This window comes from Thamnophis sirtalis, unplaced genomic scaffold, assembly GCF_051295495.1.
Source record: "Thamnophis sirtalis isolate CommonGarterSnake01/CBP01778 unplaced genomic scaffold, rThaSir2_p1.2 scaffold_13, whole genome shotgun sequence".
Classification (NCBI taxonomy): Eukaryota; Metazoa; Chordata; class Lepidosauria; order Squamata; family Natricidae; genus Thamnophis; species Thamnophis sirtalis.
In genome coordinates this window covers 50,843,917-50,870,071 of record NW_028261393.1, presented here as the reverse complement: position 1 = coordinate 50,870,071, position 26,155 = coordinate 50,843,917, and the positions used below count along the sequence as shown (strand labels likewise).

At 40.5% G+C, this 26,155-nt stretch overlaps 1 protein-coding gene across 1 annotated transcript in view; it reads left to right on the top strand.

Moving 5' to 3' along the window:
- PCDH11X (protocadherin 11 X-linked) overlaps positions 1 to 26,155 on the top strand; it is a 720,099-nt gene that overhangs the window by 160,876 nt on the left and 533,068 nt on the right. The window contains exons 3-4 of the mRNA XM_087727565.1: positions 5,681 to 5,728; positions 14,384 to 16,870. Coding sequence (XP_087583691.1) covers positions 5,681 to 5,728; positions 14,384 to 16,870 — 2,535 coding nt within the window. The remainder of the gene's footprint in view (positions 1 to 5,680; positions 5,729 to 14,383; positions 16,871 to 26,155) is intronic.

Sequence of the window (26,155 nt, the reverse complement as noted above, 5' to 3'; positions counted from 1 at the left end):
TGCTGTGTGTGAGGTAATTTAAGGTGGTTCTGACAAGTGTCGTCGGCATCTTCATATCCGGTCACATGGGTGGCAAGCCACCTCCATCCAGTCACATGGGTGGCAAGCCACTCCCACAAAGGAGGCCACACCCACAGAGTAGGTTCGAACAATTTTTGAAACCCACCACTGGCCCAAACCGATAGTGGAAATCATGGGTGGGCCTTCCCACCTGCCCCAGTTCTATGCTGTTCTACTTAGGCACATTTTCACGGCCGGGTGCATGGGCGAGAAAAACGCATGCGCGGAAGTCTGGGCCCATGTGTGGAAGGGGTGGAGCCCAACGAAGCAGTGGTAACAAAATGTGAAACCCACAGCTGCAGAGGTGTCAAACATGATTTCATTGAGGGCCGCATCAAGGTTGTGCTTGACCTTGAAGGGGGGGGGCTGGGATGGGCATGGCCAAGGTGAGCGTGGCCAGCTCAACATCATTCCTATCGGGGGCTCCTTTGGTGGCCCGAGTGCTCTGGCAGAGAAAACAGGCTCCCGAGCTCCGTTTTCCGCTGGCAAAGGCACTGCGGGCTGGTCATTCGTGGTGTCCATAGTGGGTCAGATCTAAGCACCCAGTGGGCCGGATCCAGCCCCCGGGCCTTAAATTTGACACCCCTGATTTTTGACCATCCTGCCTTTCTTCACATGAAAATCACCAACTGAGGCATTGATTAAATAATAACAATCAGAACTTTGGCTGCAGGGTCCACAATCTTGAGATGAAATTTAATGTGCTAATAGCACTTCGCTGCTATGGCTGTAGGCTTAGTATGTTATATAACAGAAAATACTTCTCCTGTTATCTTTTATCACAAAGGCAATAGAAAAGGGGGGAAATACACCCCACCCCCACCGACAAAAGTTGATGTTTCTGGAATCTTCCTTCAGGCTGCAGAGAAACTGCCGTATTTACAGCAAAGTGCAGTCATAACTGATATTCTAATCTGTCTTTCAAACGTAGACTCCGTCTCCTGCTTTCCGTAGTTTGTATAAATGTGTCTCCACGGAGCTAATGGACTTTGATAGGAAGAAGAATTAGCTTCCCTCGTTCTTCATCCCTTTTCCATTTTTTTAGATCCTCTGACTTTTGCGTGAAGTGGATCCTGCGGAGACCAAGGAAGGACCTCTACAGATTATCATTTTTCTCCTTAATAATTACTTAATAACAGAGGAAATGGTTAATAGATGGAATAGATGGCGGATCTGGGCCCTGCTTTTGAAAGATGGCTGTGCTTCAAAACATTAGAACCATTAATTTCTTTTGACTATTTATGGATCCAAAGGCATTCTTAGAAGTATGTGGATGTTGTGGCCCGCTGGTGTCCAGCAGAGCTGGCAGCAGTGAGGTAGTTGGGGAGGAACATGGGCCAGTCCTGGGGGCGGAGGAAAGCTCAGATGAGGGCTCTGCGTCGGAGGCAGAGAGGGAGCTAGACAGCAGTGAGGCAGAGGAACAGCTGGAGCCTGTTCCCAGTGTGCACAGGCATAGAGCTGCCAGAAGACAACTAAGACTTGGGAGTAAAGCCACACCTTGAAGTGATTGCCCCCTCCCATAGGAAACAAAAGAGGAGCGAACGGGGAATGGGATTTTGCAAGAAACAATTTGTTCCTTCAGTTGTTTCAAGAGTGGAAAGTTTTGTTTGTGACTAAAAGAGATTCTGTGCCAAGTATTGCCTTGCCTTGCATTGGGAAACTAGTTATCTGGCAACTCTCCAAGCAAGATAAAGTTCGTGTTGATAAATATTCCTCTGAAAGACTGTTTGCTAAGCCTTGCTGACTGTGAATGAAAGGAATTCACAGTCGTATAAATAAAAAAGGTTTTGCCGGGACCAAGACTCTGCTTCATGCTTTTTAAGGAAACCTAGGTCAGAACAGTGGAGAGTGTTATAATAAAGAACTATGAAGCGGTATATAAGTCTGAGTGCTATTGCTATTGCTAAAGATGGTTGTTATAGCGACACTTGATCTTAATATTTGCAAAAATATTATAGCGACACTTTATCTTAATATAAAGCAAACATATTTAGACCGAGATTCTTATGGTTGCTAGGAAAGGGATATCAAACAAATTGATGGATCAATCCTAAATACTGCAGTTTGTGGAATTCAGATTTCTCATTTTAAATTGTTGGGTCTTTTTGGAAAGTGCATGCAATATGATGGTGCATGGAGAAAACCAGCAGAAATAGATAATTGTTGAAATTGTAATCTGTTGTTTTCCCTGTTGAACTCTTTATTGTCTCGCTCTTCCTTTTATCTCTTCATCCTTAAAAGTTTAGAGTGGAGGAAGAACTAAACAAAGTATGCAAACCATGGTTTACGGCACTGTGCAAAGCCAGTCTATGAATGCAAAGTCACCTATGCATCGTATATATAACGTGTTAAGTTTTCAGCATGCTAAGCTGGAAAGATTGACGGGACTTACTCAAACTCCTCGGCTTGCAGACTTAATGACATTATCAGAGAAAGATCTTGTTCTCCCTCCAACGCAGTGTATAAAGTGCTTAAGCTGATTAAAATCAATGTCTGAAGGCCACTTAACAGGATTTCCACTACTGAATGTTACCGTTTGCATGAGAGTTTGGTGCAGCCTACCAGCTAGTCCAAACTTGGCAGGAGGCCAGACTGTTTGACAACTGATGTTGTTGCCCACTTAGAAGGAAGGTCTCTAAATTCTACACATCTGATGGCAAAATATTGCAGCCCCATTCTGTGATCTCTGCACGTCCTACCCTCATGTAATTGATTGCAAGCTAATGCGACTTTGGATTGTGCTTTGAAATCAGAGGTGGTATTCAGCAGGTTCTGACCAGTTCTGGACAACCGGTAGCAGAAATTTGGAGTTGTTCAGAGAACCGGTAAATACCACCTCTGACTGGCCCCGAACCACATCTATTCTCTGCCTCCCGAGTCCCAGCTGATTGGGAGGAAATGGGGATCTTGCAGTAATCTTCCCCTGGAGTAAGGTGGGAATGCAGTTTTTACCGTATCCTTCCGCTGCCACACTCACTAAGCCACACCCACCAAGCTACAACAAGCCCACCAAGCCACGGAACCGATAGTAAAAAAAAGTTTAAATCCCACCACTGTTTGAAATGTATAATCAAAAGCTTTGAAATGCTAACCGAAGTATGTAAAGTTTAGATTTGTAGCTCAAGAAATATTGTACACTATATCCCCTGGTCATTGTTTTCATTCCACACGCACCCTCTCCCCACCGCTATATACTGACTGAATAATTGCACGCATAAGAGCTAAGTTTGCTTCAATAACTCTAATGGTCCATCAAATCTAGTAAAACTACTGTAATATTTTTGATGCAGGACTTGACAATATTAAGCTGCTTATATTGTCAAACAATCCGGATATAACCAGCCATTTGAATTGTTCTTCCCTTGAATTAGAACTGAGTTTTTCCTTTCAGCCATCATTATATTCTTTTGTGTTTACACTTTGCTGTTATGATCCTGCCATAGAATGAATAGCCGATACGTTACGGTTTTGCATCTGGAAAAACTGAATTAATGTTAGAAGTAAGGTAGAGACATGGGAGCTTTCCAACAAGAGGCTCTCCCTCTTTCCCTATTCCATTCCAATACTGATATTATTTTCTGTTTCGGCAGCCCAACAAACGTTTTGTATTGTTTACAAATATAGGAAAGTTGTAGGAACTTACGGATTTGCAATTCACCCTGTTGCAAACAAATGAGTACAAGGTAATTGGCTAATATCCAAGAAAAAGTCCTTATTTGTGTTCCGTGGGGAAGGTCAATCTTAGGGTTTTTTTTTGAGAATCTAAGATGTGGGAAATAATTTATTTTATTTAAAGGTAGTCCTCGACTTATGACCACAATTGATCCCAGATTTTTTTGTTACTAAGTGATACATTGGTAAATTTTGCCCCATTTCTTGGTACCCATTCTTAAATGAATCACTGCAGTTGTTCAGTGATTCTGGATTCCCCAGTGATTTTGCTTGTAAGAAGGCTGCAAAAGGTGAGCCTACAACCGTCATAAATATGAGTCAGTTGCCAAGCCTTCTGAATTTTGATCAGGTGGCCATGGGAAGCCTGAAACGGTTGTAAAAACACCCCTAAGTCACTTTTTTCAGTGCTGTTGTAACTTTGAATGGTCACTAACTGAATTGTTCTAAGTCGAGATCTGCCTGTATTTAGGTAATGCCCATCTCACTCACAGATACCGGTGCAAAGAAAATGAGCATTGGAATATGTCTATCTTGCATGTTTCAATTGACTTTCTTATTGAAAGCTTGTCTTAATTTTTTAAAATCTCACTTTCGCCCGGTAATTTATTTATACTGTGAAGCCATTATCATGGCAGCTCTACTGCGCTGTACAGTAGAAGCCATTTTAAGGCACAAAAGGCTGTATCTTAACAGAACACACACTCAGAGGCATGTTAGGGATGTCTTACCCCCACAGTATTTGTTTCCAGAGAGTAAGTTATCTGTGTAGCAAGTTTGGTTAAAATTGCTCGAGGCGTTCCAGAGCTATGCTGGAACACACAGCCACACACAGACACACACACAGCCATTACATACATATATACATACATACATACGTATGTATGTAATGGAGAATATATGTGTATGTATGTATGTTTATGTGTTTGTGTGTGTGTATATATATATATATATATATATATATATATACACACATTATATATATATATATATATATATATATATATATATATATATATATATATATATATATATATATATATATATATATATATATATATATATATATATACACACATTATATATATATATATATATATATATATATATATATATATATATATATATATATATATATATATGTGTGTGTGTGTGTGTGTGTGTGTGTGTGTGTGTGTGTGTGTTTTATTTATATAAAACATATTTATATATTTATTTTTGATATATATATCCATATCCATATCCATATCCATTACATACATGCTGGTCTTGTTGTATTCGGGTCTTTTCCCATGTAAGATTGAGATTGTCTTGGCAACGTTTCGGCGAGGTCTTACTCATCATCTTCAGGCTGGTGTTTTCAGCTTAAAGCGTTGTCGGAGCTGCCGTCTTTCTATAAATCTTGGTGTGTGTGTGTGGAGTGCCGGCTTTGTTTCAGTAAGTGGATTGCTTGTTTACGTGGTTGTATCATGATTGGTAGATTGGTGCTGATTGGTGCTGGCTGTGTGTCCGTTGTTGAAATATTGCCAAGATAATCTCAACCTTACACAGGAAAAGACCCGAATACAACAAGATCAGCATACCTACACCTGTGAAAATCTACAAATACACACACACACACAGACACATTATATATATATATATATATATATATATATATATATATATATATATATATATATATATATATATATATATATATATATATATATATATATATATATATATCTTGCATTGTTCTGCTACCACACTTACGTATGTCTCTGCAGAAGAGAGATGCTAAATATTGAATGTTTTCTTGTGCATTTCAGCAGCCTAGCTGCATTGGAATGGAAGAGTAATTTTTAAAAAGTTATATTTGAATTGAGACTGTTCTTTATCCTTAAAAAAACCCTGATTCCTTCTGAAACATTTAAAGAGATACTTTCTCGTTTTTGTATTTACATGGCAGCCCAAAACAGCTTCGAAAAGGACTTTTGGATCCATTACAAACGAACAGGTAATTACATACCCACACTCAGATGTCCATCCTCCCTCCTTTTTGATTCTTTAAATATGGTCAAATAACAGTTCTTTGATAGGGACACTGGTCGATTTTTTTTCAAAATGCTAAAACGGGTTTTGAAACAGGACTGAAATGTTTCTATAAATTTGAAATTATGAAGGTAAGTATGTATTTCAATAAGTCATGTGTATTATAATTTCTTTAAAAAAATCTCCCTAGTAAATTAAATTTTGGCTTCTGCATGACATCTAACATTAGAGCTTTGTGATAGCTGCATGCACATCCCTAAATGTCACCTGACAATTCATCGTTTGATGGCTGGAGCAGGTCCTCAGTGAAAATAATTACATTTTGGGGATGGGAAGCATTTGTGATGTGGTGCCTTCTTCATCTCGGCTGGTTGTTGCTTCCTGTCGCAGTCATCAAATTATCAATATATATTATTCTGCTCATGAAGATTGCCACACATAAGCCGATTGTTGCCATATCAAGTTTGTAGAATTTGTGTTTAGTGATATCCATTGCTGTCTTTTCACATCTTTGGTTATTCAGGCACCACTTTTTCTTCTTCTTAAATGAAATCTAAATGAAATATCGGAGCAATCTTGTCTCTGATGATGGAATATAAGTTTTGCCATCCTGCATCTAAAAGGAGGAAAAAGCATGACAACTCACAGTTAAAATTATTTTTCTTTCTTTTTCTATTCACCTGCTCTTTTGCATGTTTGCCATTATGCATTAACACACATTTACTGTCCAGTTCCTGTGTGTATGTATGTATATGTGTATATGTGCATATATGCATGTGTGTGTGTGTAAAGTAAAAATAGAGCTAATTACAGGTGGGAGGCGGGTAGATCAGCCTATCACGTGTGCAATAGCTAAATTGATTAATGATGTATAAAGGCAGATATCTCCTCAATGATAGTTTTTGCACTCTGATGAGGTTAGCGAAAGTTAAGTGGGTAATATATTTTAAGTTCCAGAGATTGCAATGTCTGTCTCTTCTTTCATATGTATATGTAAATGTATATGTATACGTATACGTATATGTATACGTGTATGTATATGTCAGTGGTGGGTTTCAAAAATTTTTGGAACCTACTGTGGGTGTGACCTCCTTTGTGGGAGTAGCTTGCAGGCCATGTGACCTGGTGGGAGTGGCTTGCCGGCCATGTGTTTTCTCTCTCCCTCCCTCCCTCTCTCTCTCTCTCTCTCTCTCTCTCTCTCTCTCTCTCTCTCTCTCTCTCTCTCCTTCCTCTTGTCTCTCTGTCCCTTTTTTCTTTTTTCTTTCATCTCTCTCTCACTCTTTTTCTTTCTTTCTTTCTTTCTTTTATTTATTTATTTATTCCTTACTTTCTCTTTCTCTCTGTGTGTGTCAGTCTGTCTGTTTCTCTCTCTCTTTCTCTCTCTCTCTCTCTCTCTCTCTGTGTGTGTGTGTGTGTGGCAGTGGTGGGTTTCAAAAATTTTTGGAACCTCTTCTGTAGGTGTGGCCTGCTTTCCGGGTCCACTTGTGGAACCTCTTCTAACCGGTTCGGTAGATTTGACGAACCGGTTCTGCCGAATAGGTGCGAACTGGTAGGAACCCACCTCTGGTGTATTTATATGTATATGTATGTATAAGCAAAGTCAATGGGGGAAGCGGATTCACTTAACAATTCTATTACTAATTTAAGAATCACAGTGATTGGCTTAATAGCCTTGGCAAGAAAAGTCATAAGATAGCGCAAAACTTTCCTTGCAACAGAAATTTGGAGCTGAGTTTTGGTTGCCAATCAAGGACTATCTGTATATGTGTTGCTGTGCACTAATATAGGCACTTAAATAATTCCCCCCTGTTTTAAACCTTTTTTTCTCTCTCTCCTGCTTCCCCTAAAAGTATTTTAAAATCTCAACAAGAGGTGGGGGGGAGTTGCATCACAGCTTTGATGAAAAAGGTGAAAAGTTTAAAGGTATTAAAAAAAAAGACAGCTCTGATCATCTGTGTTTGTTGAAAAAAACAAAATGCAGAGCTTCTGCCTGAATTAAAAAAAATATCTGGGTTGTAGCGGCAGCGCTAAAGACAGAACAATCAATGAGTGATTGTCAGATTGCGTACAAATAAAGGAGCGTATGGAAGCAATCCCTCCCACTCCTGCGAGGTTGCTTTCTTTTCTTTTCTTCCCGATTCCGCAAGCGAAAGAAAACAAAGCAAAACACCGCCAGTCATAACTCAGGAGCTTTGCAAGCAAATAATAACAACAATTAAAACACACACACACACACACTAAGAAAAAAAATGTGCCTACAATTCTCAAACTATTTTTTGTTGTTGTTATTAGTTGCAAAGTCATGTCCGACGCATTGTGACCAGTGGTGGGATTCAAATAATAATCTCTGCCCTAATGACCAGCTGGGTAGGCATGGCTCAGTGGTCATGTGAACATGTGGGCATGGCCAACTCAATGTCACTCACGTCGATGGGCGCTTCACCTTAGCTGTTACAATGGAATAAAGGTTAACCGGAGAGGCAGTTCCTGTAAGCAGGGCAATAAAGGTTAGGCTAGAAACAACACCGGAATGTTTCCTTCCTGCCTTCCTTACAGGATTAGCCCTGCAAAGTGGAAAAACAAAAGGAGATTTCTACCCAACTGGTTCTCCCAACTGCTTAGAAAGTTAACAACCGGTTCTCCTGAATAGGTGTGAACCGATTGAATCCCACCAATGCCACACCATGCAAAATCATGCCCCCCCCAATCCGTGGGATCAACTTTCTCCACGGAATCAATCCCTGGCATTCAAAAGGTTGGGGTGGCCTCCCTTGTAGACTACAAAACCTTGGGCCTCTCTGGTCTAGATTTGCAAGGTTGTGTTACACCAGGAAACGACAGCCAGGAAGAGCAAAGAAGGAATGAGATGCCCTTCGATCTTTCTTTCGCATTTTCACCTCTATCCTTGGTGTTTCTCCATTATCGCTCTCTTTCTCCTTTGTTTGTGATGGCCGTGTTCCTTTTTGGTGCCTGTCAGCACCATTTTCCATCATTCACAGAGATGCTATTGATGAATACTAATCACCTCTTCCTCCTTAGGGGGAAAAGTCTTTTGCAAGGCTTTCTTTTTCTTCTTTTTCCCTTTCTCTCCTTTCCTTTAAAAGGAAAACAAAAATGAGGAGAGGGATTCAACCTTCCCAGTTTGATACGTCCCATCTGGAAGTGAAAAACTTTATTTCCCCCTTTCATTCTACCCCAGGGGTCGGCAAACTTAAACACTCAAAGAGCCACAAAGGTCCTAACCGGAAGCCCCCATTCAATTCTGAAGCTGACCGGAAGTCCGGTTCCCCCACCATAGAGTCTCCTCCTAGCACGGCGTCCTTTTTCCTCTACCTGTCCTAACCGAAAGCCCTATCCATTGTGGAGCTTACTGGAAAACCCGCCTCTTGCCATAGAGTCTCCTCCTGCACGCCCTGCTTCCTCTCCCTCCCAAACCGGAAGCTCATCTCAAAATTGTGGTGCCAACTGGCGACAGGGAGCCACAGCAGAGGGATGAAAGAGCCACATGCAACTCCAGAGCTGCAGGTTGCTGACCCCCTATCCAAACCTTATTCTTGTATACTACATGCAGCATTTATTTTTATTCCTAGGTATTGGTTTTCATATGACAAGGGCAGTCCCCATGCCATGACCCCCCAGACCTACGTCTGGTTCCTTATCACTCATCATACATTTATAATGATTGCATTATTTGTAATATCTGGAATGCTGATTTTTACCGCAGCCTTGAAAAGCATGCTGATAAGAAAAAAGATAACAACCCAGAGATGCTTAAATGTCTTTATCTTGATTTCCTTGCAATTCAGTTGCAATTTTGGCCATTTCTGTTCCGTATGAAAAGTTGCTGGCAATTTGTACTTAAAAAAAAAAAAAAATAGGGCAACCCACGAATATGGCAAATATTTAATGACAAAGAATATTCAATGACTGGGGGAATCATGTACAGAAAATAGCTGGCAGTCAGATGTTACATATGGAAAGCAGCTGTACTGTGTGACTGAGGACAGCTGTATTGCCTGGAGTCCCATATTCAGCCATCCACAAGTTCTCCCAACTTAAAGGATGTGTCACGTCATTAGGCTTTTTGAAGTTGGATGAGAGTTAGGGAACATTTAAAAAGTTGAAAAGTGCTGCAGAAGCTGCTTTGGGGGAGATGAGAACATTTCGAACTCTCGTTAGGAAGCTTAAGGACACGATTAAAACAGGTTCAAAAGATAAAACCTCCCTCAAGTCAAGCTTGACTCTGGGTGACCTTATGGATCAGACCTGGGTTTTTTTTTTTCTTTCTTTCTTGGCAACGCTGCAAAATTGTTGCTTTTGTTCTTCTCCACTTGCTTGTCTAGCCTACAGCCTTGGTATCTTCTGGCAGGCAGTCATCCAAAAAGAACTTGTGTCTGATTCTGCTTAGCTTTTTTTTTAACATCAGCCAAGTTTAGTTCGGTTTTTGCCACTTTAGTTCAGCTTTGTCACGTTGGTGGCTCAGTGACTAAGACGCTGGGCTTGTCAACCAGAAAAGTCAGCAGTTCGGCGGTTCGAATCCCCTAGCGCCGCGTAATGGAGTGAGCTCCCGTTTCTTGTCCCAGCTTCTGCCAACCTAGCAGTTTGAAAGCATGTAAAAATGCAAGTAGAAAAATAGGAACCACCTTTGGTGGGAAGGTAACAGCATTTTCTGCTCCTTCGGCATTTAGTCATGCCGGCCACATGACCACGGAGACGCCTTTGGACAACGCTGGTTCTTCAGCTTTGAAATGGAGATGAGCACTGCCCCCTAGAGTCAGGAACAATAGCACATTTGTGCAAGAGGAACCTTTACCTTATAACCTGCTGGGTTGCTAGGAGGCCACTTTGGGTGAATTGAACCTTGGTCTAACATTGTGAAGCTTTTTGTTATTCAGGGACAAAGATAAAACTTTTAAATAAAAGGGGATATCCATCCCAGAAAACCCACACAAAGATAGATAGATAGATAGATAGATAGATAGATAGATAGATAGATAGATAGATAGATAGATAGATAGATATGGGGATGGGGATGGGGATGGGGATGGGGATGGGGATGGAGATGGAGATGGAGATGGATAGATAGATGATAGATAGATAGATAGATAGATAGATAGATAGATAGATAGATAGATAGATAGATAGATAGATAGATAGATAGATATGGGGATGGGGATGGGGATGGGGATGGGGATGGGGATGGAGATGGAGATGGAGATGGAGATGGATAGATAGATGATAGATAGATAGATAGATAGATAGATAGATAGATAGATAGATAGATATAGAGATAGATAGATAGAGAGAGAGAGAGAGAGAGAAAGAGAGAGATAGTAGATAGATAGATAGATAGATAGATAGATAGATAGATAGATAGATAGATAGATAGATAGATAGATAGAGATAGTAGATAGATAGATAGATAGATAGATAGATAGATAGATAGATAGATAGATAGATAGATAGATAGATAGATAGATAGATAGATAGATGTGTTTGTGTGTGTGTGTTTGTGTGTGAGTATATATATGTTTGTGTGTGTGTGTGTGTTTGTGTGTGTGTACATACATACATACATACATCTGGTACATACACACACACACACACATACACACACACACACAGGCAGACACTGTTTCAATGAAGTGGTCATTGTTCTCTGTTATCATATAATATTTCCATGGTTCTTGTTAAATACCACTATTTCTTCTTTATCGAAGATGGTAGTTAAATGTCCAATGTGTAAACAGGAGGAACCCATCACTCAAAAGATAATGTAGTTCATGCTTGGATGACATGAGAGACATAGCTTATGGTTAGTTGTGAACATGATTGATGGCAAACAGCTGTCTCGTTTAATGCTTTTCAACATCCAGCTACCACCAATGAAAGAAACAAAACCAAGGAAACAGCTGATTTCTTTAATGTCAGTCCTGGGTTAGTGAGGGTAGTAATCGGGGTTTGTTGATGCAGGAAGTCTTTAAAAAGCCTACAACGGATGCTTGATGCATCATGTTTTTATCTATAATCAACCATTCAAAGTCACTGTACTGAGATGGGTAACTCCATACATTTCAATAAATAGTTTGTTGATAAGCCTATCAGATAACGGGAAGGAATTAGTTGGCATGTAGGAAACCACAAGTTCTGCTTGTCATGTTGTCAACATATGTGCACCAATGAATCTAGATACCTGCAATTTTGCATTTGCACCAAAATCTTCCATAAAAAGCTTGTCTAAACTGATGTCTCCTTCCTACCCCCTCTTGATGAGTATAGTTGAAAGCAGTGGTTCTCAACCTTTACCACATACCTTTCATGGCACCGACCATGGCTACTGGCAACAAAAACTTAACTCAAGATTTAAATCATAGCATTTTTTTCAGGCCTTCTCAGACCCCCCTGTGATGACATTGTAGCTCCCCTGGAGGGTCCATGGACCACAGGTTGAGAACAACAGGTTTAAAATCTTTCGGTACCTTATTTTCAGAATTGTCTACATTCAACAGACCAGGGCTCCCCAACCTGTAGACCTTGGCCCAATACTAGTCCATAGCAGAGGTGGGTTCCTACCAGTTCAGACTGGTTTGGCCGATTAGGTAGTAATTCGGCCGGCCACATCCCTGAACTGGTTCTATCGGTGTCACCGTAGGCATCGCCATCTGGTTTTTTGCTTATGCGCAGAAGCAATTTTTTAACTTCTGTGCAAGCGTGTGTAACACGTCCCAGAGCAAACTGGCAGTAACAGAAGCCACAACCCAACCCTGGTCCATAGCCTATTTGCAACCAGGCTGTGTGAGTGGCTGACTGGTGTGTATGTGTGCAAGCACACAGTCCCACTCACATGGGCATCACAGGGGCTCATGGCCCCACTCATGTACATGTGCTTACATACACACCCATGTGCCTGCCCCTCCCACAAAGCCATCCACTCTTTCCCTGTCCCTGCTCCGGGCCATCAACCCAGAAAGGTTGGGGAACTCTGCGGTAGACAATTGTCTCGTGGATATATTTTTTTAAAATGAAAAACACCCTATTAGTTATTATTGGCATTTTTGTAAGCATGTTGGTTCTCAATTATCAACACTTCCTAAGCTTTTGAAAAATGTTAGATGGTCCTTTGGAAAAGTTACAGATGAATGTCAGTCCATTAGATGGGAGATATGATGGAGGGGGGATGTATGAACTTCCTGCTTCCCCTGACATTCCTTAAAAGGGATACCATATTTTTTAAATATATTTTTATTCTTTTTAAACAAAACAACACATACAAAACAAAGCAAGGAAGAAAAAAAAACAACTTTCCTCCATTTCATCAAGCATGTCATTTGGTTACAAGTTTTTGCGCATCAATTCTTAAGATTAAGAATAACACCACTGGTTTACATTAAACAACTGAATATTTCGCTGTCATTGAGCATTATGTGTTCAAATTACCATTAATATTTTTCATACCATATTTTTCAGAGTATAAGATGTACCGGAGTATAAGATGCACCAAGATTTTGAAGAGGCAATTTTTTTAAAAAAAAAATTCACTATGCAGACCTCTGAAAAATGGTCCGTTTTTTGTGAAAACGGGCCCATTTTTTGTCAAAAAAATGGCACGCACAGTCTTTAGGAGGCTTGTAGAGTGCCCCTGGGGACTGGAGGGGGGCAAAAATGAGCAAAACCAGCCAAAGTTTTGCTCATTTTTGCCCTTCCCAGCCCCAGAAGCACTCTAGAAGCCTCCTAAAGGCTATGCACAGCCATTATTGCAAAGGGGGTGGGGTTTCAGGAGGCTAAAAATGCTGCATTCCATGTATAAGACCCTCTTTTTTGTGGGGGGGAAGGTGTGTCTTATACTCCAATAAATATGGTAATCACAGAACTTCAAACCCATATATGACTCATGGATGAATACCAGTTTAAATAACTGATGCCAAATTATCCTTGAATATTTTGAAAGCTAAGGATATATTTAATTCAAATATCATAATTGCCTCTAATTACATTTAGGATCAATTCAAACTCATGGTTTGCTAAAGGAGATGACCCATGGAATTAACATGGATTTTTTTCCAAGGTCACAAGTCTTTAGACTTGCATCTTCTTTGGCATTACAACAAAGCATAAACATATGTGGGGGAATTCAGATTGATACATTTCAGAGAAAAACCATACCGTATGTCAGAGTTTGTTGCATAACTTCAAATCCAGAAGGAGACATAGATAACTGATGCTGAAATGTTCATTAACTTCTTTATATGTATAAGTATAGATGAATAAATGGACAATGCCAACAGGTGGTTCTTCCAAGTAAACACAAGACAGGAGAGTTACAGGCAAGTCCAAGCAGTTAGCTTCATTTCAGAAGACAAGCCCAGACAGACTGCTAGTTTACTTCTCAGAGCAGAGCTTACTTCAGCTAAGCCACTCCCAGACTTCTTATGTATGTTTCTGTTTCAATTCTCTGCACAAACTCAGATCTGTTTAAGCTTCAATTGGCTGATTTAGTTGCTATGCCTATTCAATGGCTGGCCTTGTTCCCATGTCTCTCCCAGTCATGAATATTTTAACATTGTATATATAACAGATTTCCACAGTAATATATTCCCTTCTCTCTCTCTGTGTCTTCTAGGGTCAAAATGTATTTGGACTTGATATAATTGAAACACCTGAAGGAGACAAGTGGCCCCAGTTGATAGTGCAACAAATTCTTGATAGGGAGCAGAAGGACACCTATGTGATGAAGATTAAAGTGGAGGATGGTGGAAACCCTCCGAGATCCAGCACGGCCATTCTCCAAGTCACCGTCACTGATGTGAATGACAACCGTCCGGTCTTCAAGGAGAATGAAATTGAAGTCAGCGTTCCTGAAAATGCACCTGTGGGCACCTCCGTTTCTCAACTTCATGCCACTGATGCCGACTTGGGATCCAACGCCCAGATTCACTTTTATTTTAGCAGCCAAATATCCAGCTTAGCCAAAAGGCTGTTTGCCATTGATAACATCACTGGTCTTATCACAGTCAAGGAGCCCTTGGACCGGGAGGAATCCCCAGTACACAAATTAACAGTTTTGGCAAGCGATGGCAGTTCCACACCCTCCAGGGCCACTGTAACAGTGAACGTCACAGACATTAACGATAACATCCCCTCCATAGATACACGGTACATTATCAATCCAGTCAACGGGACTGTGTTACTGTCCGAGAAAGCACCGCTCAATACTAAGATTGCCCTGATAACCGTAATGGATAAGGATGCTGATCTTAATGGCAAAGTTACTTGCTTCACAGACCACGATGTCCCCTTCAGGTTAAAACCGGTGTTTGACAATCAGTTTCTCCTTGAAACAGCTACTTTCTTAGACTACGAGGCCACCAGAGAATATGCCATCAAAATAGTGGCCTCGGATTCAGGAAAACCACCCTTGAACCAATCTGCAATGCTACTGATCAAAATCAAAGATGAAAACGACAATACCCCGGTGTTCACGCAACCCGTGATCGGGCTCTCCATTCCTGAGAATAACGCTCCTGGAACCCAGCTGACCAAGATAAGTGCTACCGATGCCGACAGCGGCCGCAATGCTGAAATCAGCTACATGCTGGGATTGGATGCTCCCCCTATTTTCAACCTGGATCGCCGTACAGGGATTCTGACAGCCGTGAGGAAGCTGGATAGAGAAAAACAAGATCGCTACTCATTCACAGTGCTGGCGAAAGATAACGGCATGCCACCTTTGCAAACCAATGCCACCGTGACTGTTTCTGTCTTGGACCAAAACGACAACAGCCCCGCTTTCACACACAATGAATACAACTTCTATGTGCCAGAAAATCTACCCATGTACGGCACTGTTGGACTGATCACTGTGACAGATGCGGACTCTGGAGAAAATGCAATAGTGACCTTGTCTATATTAAATGGCAGAGATAATTTCATTATCGATCCTCTCACTGGAGTCATAAGGCCGAATATTACTTTTGACAGGGAGCAGCAAGGATCTTATACTTTTCAGGTGAAAGCGGTGGATGGGGGCAGGCTACCACGCACCTCCACAGCTAAAGTGACTATCAATGTTGTCGATGTGAACGACAACAGGCCTGTTTTCGTCACTCCTTCCACCAACTACTCCTACGACTTGGTTCCGATGTCTGCCAGTCCTGGCTCCGTAGTGACAAAAGTGTTTGCTGTGGACAACGATACTGGGATGAACGCCGAGCTGCGTTATAGCATTATTGGTGGGAATTCGCGAGGGTTGTTTATGATTGATCAGTTAACTGGCAACGTCACCTTGAAGGAGAAAGTCATCTCAGCAGATCATGGGTTGCACAGACTGGTAATCAAAGTCAACGATTTAGGGCAGCCCGAATCTTTATACACCATAGCACTAGTGCATTTATTTGTGAATGAAACAGTCACCAACGGATCCTACGTCCAAGAGTTGGTGCGCCGAAACATGGAAACACCGGTTGGCCAAAACGTCGGGGATGGAGACATTACCCCACAAACCAATGACTATGTCAAAATCATCATTGCCATTATCGCAGGCACCATGACGGTGATACTGGTCATTTTTGTGACAGCTCTGGTACGTTGTCGCCAAACTCCTAGGCACAAAGTGGTCCAGAAAAGCAAGCAGAGCGGTGAGTGGGTTTCCCCAAATCAAGAAAACCGTCAGATCAAGAAGAAGAAGAAGAAGAAGAAGCGGTCTCCCAAAAGCCTTCTTCTAAACTTTGTGACCATTGAAGAATCTAAGCCTGATGATCCTGGCCATGAACACATCAATGGCACCTTGGACATTCCTGTAGAGCTAGAAGAACAGACTATGGGAAAATATAACTGGGCCACGACACCAACCACTTTTAAACCTGACAGCCCAGATTTAGCAAAGCACTACAAGTCTGCCACTCCGCAGCCCACGTTTCAGATTAAACCTGAGACTCCAGTACCACCGAAGAAACACCACGTCATACAGGAACTGCCTCTGGATAACACATTTGTGGTGGGTTGTGATTCCCTCTCCAAGTGTTCTTCCAGTAGCTCGGACCCCTACAGTGTCTCCGAATGCAGCTGTCAAGGAGGGTTCAAGGCTCCTGGCTCTGTCCACACCAGACAGGTAAGAACAACTTTTGCTTTACATCTTTTTTTCTTTGCTTTGTCACCCTCCCTCCTTTCTGATTTAGTTTCTTCCTTGTGTTATAAACTCTGCCCTTAGAATGTAGATAAATGATAGATGATGATAGATAGATAGATAGATAGATGATAGATAGATAGATAGATAGATAGATAGATAGATGATAGACAGGCAGGCAGGCAGGCAGGCAGGCAGGCAGGCATGCAGGCAAGCAGGCAGGCAGGCAGACAGACAGACAGACAGACACAATAGATAGATAGATAGATAGATAGATAGATAGATAGATAGATAGATAGATAGATAGATAGATAGATAGATAGATAGATACCCGTCTTTCTCTGAAAATAAGACAGGGTCTTATTTTCTTTTGACCCCCGAAATAAACACTTGGCCTTATTTTTTTGGAGGTCTTATTATTTTTGAAGTGCAGGAGGAGGTGAGCCACCTCATGGCTACTGTGTTACAATATTTTTGGGGAGGGCTTATTTGATTGCATGCAGTCAAAAGTCCAATTGGGCTTATTATCCAGGGAGGTCTTATTTTCAGGGAAACAGGATAGATGATAGATGGATGGATGGATGGATGGATGGATGGATGGATGGATGGATAGATAGATAGATAGATAGATAGATAGATAGATAGATAGATAGATAGATAGATAGATAGATAGATAGATAGATGCCCACCCATCTTTTCCCGAAAATAAGATAGGGTTTTATTTTCTTTTGACCCTCAAAATAAGCACTTGGCCTTATTTTTGGGGAGGTCTTATTATTTTTGAGGTGCACGAGGCAGCAAGTGTGGTCACCTCTTGGCTACTGTGTTGCAATATTTTTGGGGAGGGCTTATTGGACTGCATGCACTCAAAAGCCTGATTGGGCTTATTATCCGTGGAGGTCTTATTTTCAAGGAAACAGGATAGATAGATAGATAGATAGATAGATAGATAGATAGATAGATAGATAGATAGATAGATAGATAGATAGATAACTGAGAAGTAAACAGCTTGTGATTCATCAGTACTAAAAGGGAAAAAATGTAGTGACTTTTAGCTACAAGTAAAATTTGATTGCTGAATGTATGTGTTAGGGGGTAGCTCTTGTCTGCAGATGGCAGTGTGGCACTTCTTCCTTTGCATGCATAAGAGCAGTTCTGCAAAACAAAAGAGAGGTTACAGTTTACTCCAGCTAGCAAGGTATGCTTGGGAATCTAAGAAATCCAGACTTGGTGGAACTCATGAAAGCTCTTCAGGATCACATAAATTGTTCTTAAGGCTGATGGAGTCTGGAATTGGCAATTCATTTCATTGACTTGGATCAGTTCCTCCCAGGTTTCTCAGAAGCAATCCCAATTTTATTGCCCCTTCCCTGCATTATAACTTTTAGGAATTGAGTGTCATTTTCAAGAATAGACATTTACCGCTGCTGTCTAGAACCCTAAAAACTAGCCGCCTGACACAATCAATGGAAGAAAACAACCCTAAAATTAATCTTGAGTGGGGTAATCACAAATCCAGCTTTTGGAAATGAGCACAGCTGCCCATTCCTACTTTTGCCTGTGAATGGGTTAAAATTGCAGCTCTGATCTGCAAGCGAGGATAAGGAAGATGTTTGTTACTTGGTAAAGATAATGCAATAGAAGGACAGTTCTAAAATGTCCTTGTAGAAACTGAAACTGAGTTAAAAACATTCAGATATGAACTCGCATCATTGCAGGCAGATTGTCACTATTAAAAGAGCCAGAATCTCATTTTTACGAGGTGTAAATCTGTCGCTGGGGATTGGAACTTAGGTCATTCATGGGACGAGGAGTTTCTTACCTAAAACTGTTCCAGCTAGGAATTAAGGTTTTTTTTTTTTAAATTTGCTTACCTTTTTGGTTGCTTCTATCCAAGGTACCCAAATGTTGAAGGAAGTTACAACAATGGTCTTCTGAACTTTTAGAATAGGATGACTGTACTTTCACACAACTAGTTATAATCTCAGTTTTATAATGTTATAAAAGGAGTCAGTTTTATTTGTAATGCAAATGGCTGCAAACCAGCATTCTAATTGCATGGCTAAAATTTGCCTTATGCTATTAGGCTATTCTCTTAGGCATCAACGCTTAAGATGTCTCCTATAATTTGGCAACCAGGAAAATCCTAGTCCTGTACATTTTACCCTGTTTCCCTGAAAATAAGACCTCCCTGGATAATAAGCCCAATCGGGCTTTTGAGGGCATGCACTAAAATAAGCGCTCCCTGAAAATATTGCAATACGGTAGCAGCCATGAGGTGACCATGCTCGCTGCCTCCTGCACCTCAAAAATAATAAGGCCTCCACAAAAATAAGGCCAAGTGCTTATTTCGGGGGTCAAAAGAAAAGAAAACCCTGTCTTATTTTCGGGAAAACACAGTGTATAGTTGTGCTGTCCATTCTAGTTCTTGGTAGCAAAAATATACCCTATAAACTCCCCCTGCTTTTTTTAAAAAAAACCTGCTTCTCTTACACATATTTTTCATCATTCTTGACTGTTGCATTTTCCAGTAAAGCTACAACAATTGAACCAGGAACCTTTATGTTGATTCCATTGTTTTTCTTTCTATTCTTTCTCTGCGCACAATCCCCTCTTTCCCCGGGCTTTATGTCTCAATAGTAAGTAGTCTAAAAAATTCTCAAGAGGTTGAAGCACTGTCATGTTGGTGGTAATAACTTCACTTATAAAGACATACATTCTTTCTAGATTCCTTGACTTTAGAGAAGTTCAATAAAACCAAAGGCTCAGGGAAGAGATCCCTTCGGGAGGGGGGGGGGTATTTTATAATGATGTGAAAATTGTATTTACCAAACTTTGAACCTACTGTACTTTGTACAGCAGAGTGTAATGCAATAGACTGACTTATGATAAAGAAAGTAGATCTCAGGGGAAGTATATGTAGAATGAACCCATATTGGAGATGTGGTTTGTTAGGAAAAGTAATTTATTTTGCTGGCCATTGCTTTTTCCAATGAATTCTGGGAATGTGAACTATTCAGTAGAATATGCAGCAAGTACAATATTTTCAAAACATCCTAGGATGTTGAAGTTTGTGGTATATCTAATAACCTGCTAGGGCAGCTTCTGTGAATAATTGTTCTGTTGAGTGGAAACTTCTGAATCCTCCATGAACATTCAATGGTATCTTTTAGCAATAGGAGCACAACTGCTTTCCTCTCTACTTGCTCAATTGAGTTGCTATTTATCTGATAGCAAATAGTGACTGTGTTACTATTATTATTGCTTATTATTATTGCTATTATTATTGCTTATTAAAGATTATTGCTGCATTTCCCCCCCCCACACACACCGTTTTCATTTGTTTTGATTTTAAGCACATAACAACCAGTTATATTTTCATGCATAGTTGATGAGGTTTTTCAATGGATCTCATTTGTGGGGCCACTAAGGGGTGTATTATGGGAGTTTAATTGCTTATGCAACAGTAGGCAGTTCCCTGGTCTTCTGATACCCTAGTAAATTGCCAGGGAAGAGTCATGACAAAACATGTCCAAAATTAGTGAGGGAAGGATATCATCATCATCATCATCATCATCATCATCATCATCATCATCATCATCATCATCATCATCATTGTTATCCATCATCCCATCAGGTACCACATCCCAAAACTGTTGCAACTATTTTAATATTTTGAGAGTGAGATAGAAAAGCAGAAACATAATCTTGCATAGCACTAAAACTTTTGAGGGATTTGGTGGGGTTTTTGGGAAGAGTATTGATAGATACCAAACTATCACCAACCTCTAATTTATTCTGGCCAATATTTAGATTTAGGAGGTGCCCCAGGGGTGAAATTCAGCAGGTTCTGGAAAACCGGTAGCGGAAATTTTGAGTAATTTGGAGAACCAGCATATACCACCTCTGGCTGGCCCCAGAGTGGGGAGGGAATGGGGATTTTGCAGCATCCTTCTCTGGAGTGGGGAGGGAATGGAGATTTTGCAGTATCCTACCCCTGCCAGTGGTAAAAAAAAAATTGAATTTCACCACTGAGGTGCCCCCACCTCCAAAAAGAATTTCAGAGCAGGAAATAAGAGAATGCACAGTGTGCTAATTCAGCTAAACGAAGTGAGGAAAATAAGGCAGAATTTGAAATTGTAAACCAATCCCTGACCATAGACAATGAGCGATTTGCGTTCATTGCATTGGTCATTGCCCGAGGCAGATAGGACCAGGTCTCTTGGCAGCTGATATTCCATAAGCCAATATTTAAAATGATGAGGGGAGATGGGTTGGTTAAGACCAAGGCTATTCTCATGCTCTTTCTCTGTTTGCCAGCTCTGAACGTCTTCGCATCAACTGTTAAGTACCGAAGTCGTATACACAATGATGTTAAGCCAGCAAACATGGAAATATGGGCATAGCACGAGAAAAGCCCTTTGTCTTCCCTCCCTGATTGCTGAAGAATTTTATCGTCTGATCTCCAGAGGGTTTTCGAAGTGGCGTTGAACTGTTCAAGCTGCCCTGCTCAAAGGTATTCAGGGCCAGGACACTTAACAATTGGAAGGAATGCAAAGGAAAAGAAAGGGAAAACAAAAACAAAAACGAAAGACCAAGAGACTGTAGAACATTGTTCTATAATGTTGTTTTTATGCTGAAAGAAAAGGGAGGGTGGGGGAGAAGTGATACTGACCACTACTCTATGTGAATGGTTAGTAAAGTATGAGATACACCTTTCATTCTCTTCGGTTGCTTCCAGCCGCATTCTCTTTAATTGATCCATTCCCTTTAATTTATTTACGTTCACTATATCTGTGGTCCGTTCCTCCCATTCCTTATTCACATTGAAGAGAGAGAGAAAAGGAGCAATAACAAGTTATGCATATAGACTTGAAACAGACAGTGGTCCAATTCTTTATACTCCCTGCCTTTCTCGATAAAACGGATGGCTTTGTGTGTGCTTCACACTGGGGTTGGAGAAAAAAGGTTATTTATTTTTGGAATATTTTGTAGGAAGACCAAATGGTCGCTGTTCAGAGTATCCAAATCCGGAGCGGTTGGATTGTTCTTTTGTTTTGATTTACAAAACTTTAGTCTATGTGAGTTCATTTCAAGACTGGTGATCTTCTTGGCATGATGAGAGAGCACTTTCTCACCCATTCCACACATATTTGTATGAGAGGGAAAATAGACGTTTCCAATTAAAAGTTTCCAGTTAAAAGTTAATACAAGCCAAACTTTCAGGATGAGAAATTTACAATGTCGCCCACCTCCACCCCTAATCAGGAAGAGTCTGGTAGCACATTTGAATAGGTTTATAAATAAGGCATGGCCCTGGAGAGCGTATTGATTATGATCTTTCATAAACACATTGGAGACCTTGATATGATTCATGGCCTGGGTGTGTGTGTGGGGGGGGAGGGTGTCAGGAAATTAATTGGCCTGTTGATTTTGTCTGTCTGTCTCGGTTTAAGAACCAGTTTACCAACCTCCTGAGGTGGGTAAAATGAGGGCCCAGATTGTTGGGGGCAATAGGCTGACTCTGTAAACCACTTAGAGAGGGCTGTAAAAGCATTGTGAAGCAGTATATAAGTCTAAGTGCTGTTCCTATTGTCCGTCCTTCCTTCCTTCCTTCCTTCCTTCCTTCCTTCCTTCCTTCCTTCCTTCCTTCCCTTCTTTTCTCCCTCCCTCCTCATGGTTAGAATGCAGTAGAGCAGGCTAACTCTGCCCACTGCCAGGAGTTCGATCCTGATCGGCTCAAGGTTGACTCAGCCTTCCATCTTTCTAAGGTGGGTAAAATGTGGACCCAGATTGTTGGGGGCAAGAGGCTGACTCCATAAACCACTTACAGAGGGCTGTAAAAGCACTGTGAAGTGGTATATAAATCTAGGTGCTGTTGCTATTGTCCTCCCTCCCTCCCTCCCTCCCTCCCTCCCTGTGGTTAGAATGCAGTAGAGCAGGCTAATTCTGCCCACTACCAGGAGTTCGATCCTGACCGACTCAAAGTCGACTCAGCCTTCCATCCTTCCGAGGTCAGTAAAATGGGTACCCAGATTGTTAGGGGAAGTATGCTGACTCTGAAAACTGCTTAGAGAGGGCTGTAAAGCACTGTGAAGCAGTATATAAGTCTAAGTGCTATCACTATTTATCCTTGGTTAACTTTTTTTTAAAAAAAAATATTTAATGCATTGTTAACTCCTTTGAGTTACATTCAAAAGACGGACAGGAATAGATTTCAATAAAATAAATAAATAAATAATAAATAAATAAATAAATTTGTTTTCGTGAGCTGCTGCTCTCATCATGTGAAGATCCTCTGAAGGTACCATCCAATTGGTTCTGATTTTTGGATAAAATGGACACTGTTCCTCCTACAAGCACAGAAAAGATAAGATGTGGGAGGAACGTAATAATACGAACTAGACCAATGTGCTTATAAAGCAGGCTATCTACCTGACATATATTGTTAATTACTTAAGGTGAAGTTAATATTTTAAAGAGAACCTACATTGGTACAATATATGCTGAATTCCAGTTCTCAAGTAAATATAAATCATAATTTTAATGTGATGTATGGCTGTTAACAACAGAGGAAAAATGACTGTGAGAATTGCAAAATTACAGTAATGTTAAAATGGCTTCTATCTCAGTGAATTTTGAAGAAAACAATCCTACTTAATCTGTCCTTGTTGGCATAAGATGCAACAATTTCATTCTTTGTTGGTGTTTATCATATATTGAAAATGTGCACTGCTATGCCTGGTGCAGTTGTGTTAGTATGTTTCCTCGTCCCATCTTTCAGGCAATAAGAAATAGAATACTGTATACTTTATCTAACAAATCTTGCCTTTCTTATACAATTTAACGGGCAAATGCCCACATGGAAAAAATAAAAATAAAAACACCCGGGAGAAACAGACCTTCTACTTAAACAGAACTGATATTCTTCCTGTAGAATTTATTGGACAGAAATTCCTCAAACTTGTTCTTGTTTTCCTTTAAAACTAAAAGGAAAACTTCCCTTTTCCTTAAAGAGGAAAAAGGGGACATAAGGCTATTTTCATTTAAAACAACAACAACCAAACTATTACAGCTAGTCCTCAACTTATGACCGCAGTTGAACCCAAAATTGATGTTGCTAAGTGGACTTTGCCCCGTTTTACAACTTTACTAGCCATATTTGTGTTAAGCGAATTACTGCAGTTGTTAAGTAAATCTGGTTTGACTTTGCTTGTCAAGTATATTGTAAACTAGACTTCAGTGCAAATTCCCACCCGATATTGACTATTGAATTCTTCTGATGGGAAATGGTTACTTCAATCTCTGGTTTGTAAACTATAATCAATTATAGTTTGCAAAAGGGATCATAGGATTTACTGGGTCCATCATAAACCTGAGCCAGTCATCAGGATCTGAATGTAAATCACGTGACTAGGGAGATGATGCCACAGTCGGGAAAATGGTCATAAGTCACTTTTTCAGTGTCGTTGTAACTTTGAACGTTCACTAAGTGAACTGTCGTAAGTCGAGGACTACCTGTGTTCTAGGGGTGCTATTGGAAAAAAAAAATCATTACGTGGGGAAAAAGAGGACTGCACCCCTAACTGAATTCTTTGTATTTGACTGCCACAAAAGGAAGCCTGTTTTGCACATTTTGTTACTGTATGTGTACCAGGAAAGCAGAAATACACACACACACACACACAACACACAACACAAACACAGACAGAGTTTTTATTACATGTATTCTCCATGTCTTCGTCTGGAGTTGTTAGGAACTTCATGGAAGCTTCAGACAGTACAATGTATAGTCAACGCTAACTACTCTGTCGAATCCCTTTTCTTTTCCAACCCACACTGTTAAGAGTGCCTATCTTAAGCTTAATGCAGTCTACGTAGAGATGCTTCCTCAAGATCAGTTCTTCCTTAAAAAGAAAAAAAAAAATCAACTGGAAGTCCATGATGAGCATAAAAGCTTCTTATGCCCACTGGAATTCAGTACACCGGTGGTTCTCAACCTTGGTATCAGGATCTCCAGCAGGGGATGTGATGTTTCCCAGGGGTTTTGCAAAAGGCTTGAAGAAATCTTATGATTTAATTTTTTTTTGGGGGGGGATGTCCATGGTCTTTGGCCACAAAAGGTATTTAAAGGGGGGGGGGATCTACGGGAAAGAAAAGGTTGAGAATCACTTCAGTACACAATTTTCAAGGAGGATCATGAGCTTTGGTATGTCTGAATAAAAAAAAAATACTTGCACGCAATAGCCTTTATATTTAATTGAAAACTCAATATCTAATGTAACCACACTTTAAAGCCAATTTGCTGTACTCCACTTCCTCTCCTGTCCAACAGTATATTGTAAACTAGACTTTAGTGCAAATTCCCACCCAATATTGACTATTGAATTCTTCTAATGAGAAATGGTTACTTTGGCTCTCTGGTTTGTAAACTATAATAAATTATACAAAGGATACATATATATATATATTGTCATTTATCATATCGCACAACATATATTTAGAGGGGGCTATTGAGGGGAGGGAAAGAAGCAGGTAGGTTATTTAACCCGTTACAAGGAATCACATCTCTTTGGTTTCACTAGGAGTGGTTTTCTCTATAATTACCGTTTATATCTTCGTATTGAACATAGGATCCTAACTGGAAGAAACATCTGGTTGCAAGGACACACCTTTTCACATGCATACAGAAGAAAGAAACAACAGCTTTCTCTCTCTCTCCTAATTCAATGTAGATAGTTTGTTCTGGGACTTGATGTTCAATACAAGGATGATGTTTGAAACACCTTTTGCCCAGCCTGCCTGTGATGCTCCAGATGTGAGCATTTCAACTCCTAGAATTTTCAGCCATGCCCAGTTGGTCTCCGCACATCTGGACAATGCCCAGATTGGACCAGGTTCCAAGAGAGGCAGACAAATGTGTCATTCTTTGGAGTGAGATCACATGTTTTTAAGCACCAGGGAATTCCGTTCCATTTTCAAATCGGTTAGTAACGTGTTGTTTTCGCCAATGTTCTGCATGAAAATTGATGCACATTTTATTTCCAAAGTATTCTGTTGCAAAGCTTTTCCCCGCATGTACACAGTTTTCTTTAATTCACACCTGCAGTTCCCCCCCCCTTTTAACATGCACATTTTTGTATGATGATTTTTAACTGTAGAACCGCAACACGGAATTAGTGTGAAAAACTGAAGGATAATTATCTTACATTATTGCTTTGGAATGTGTAAATGAGCTGAGCTTATATTAAAAATGTAAAGTAAATGAAA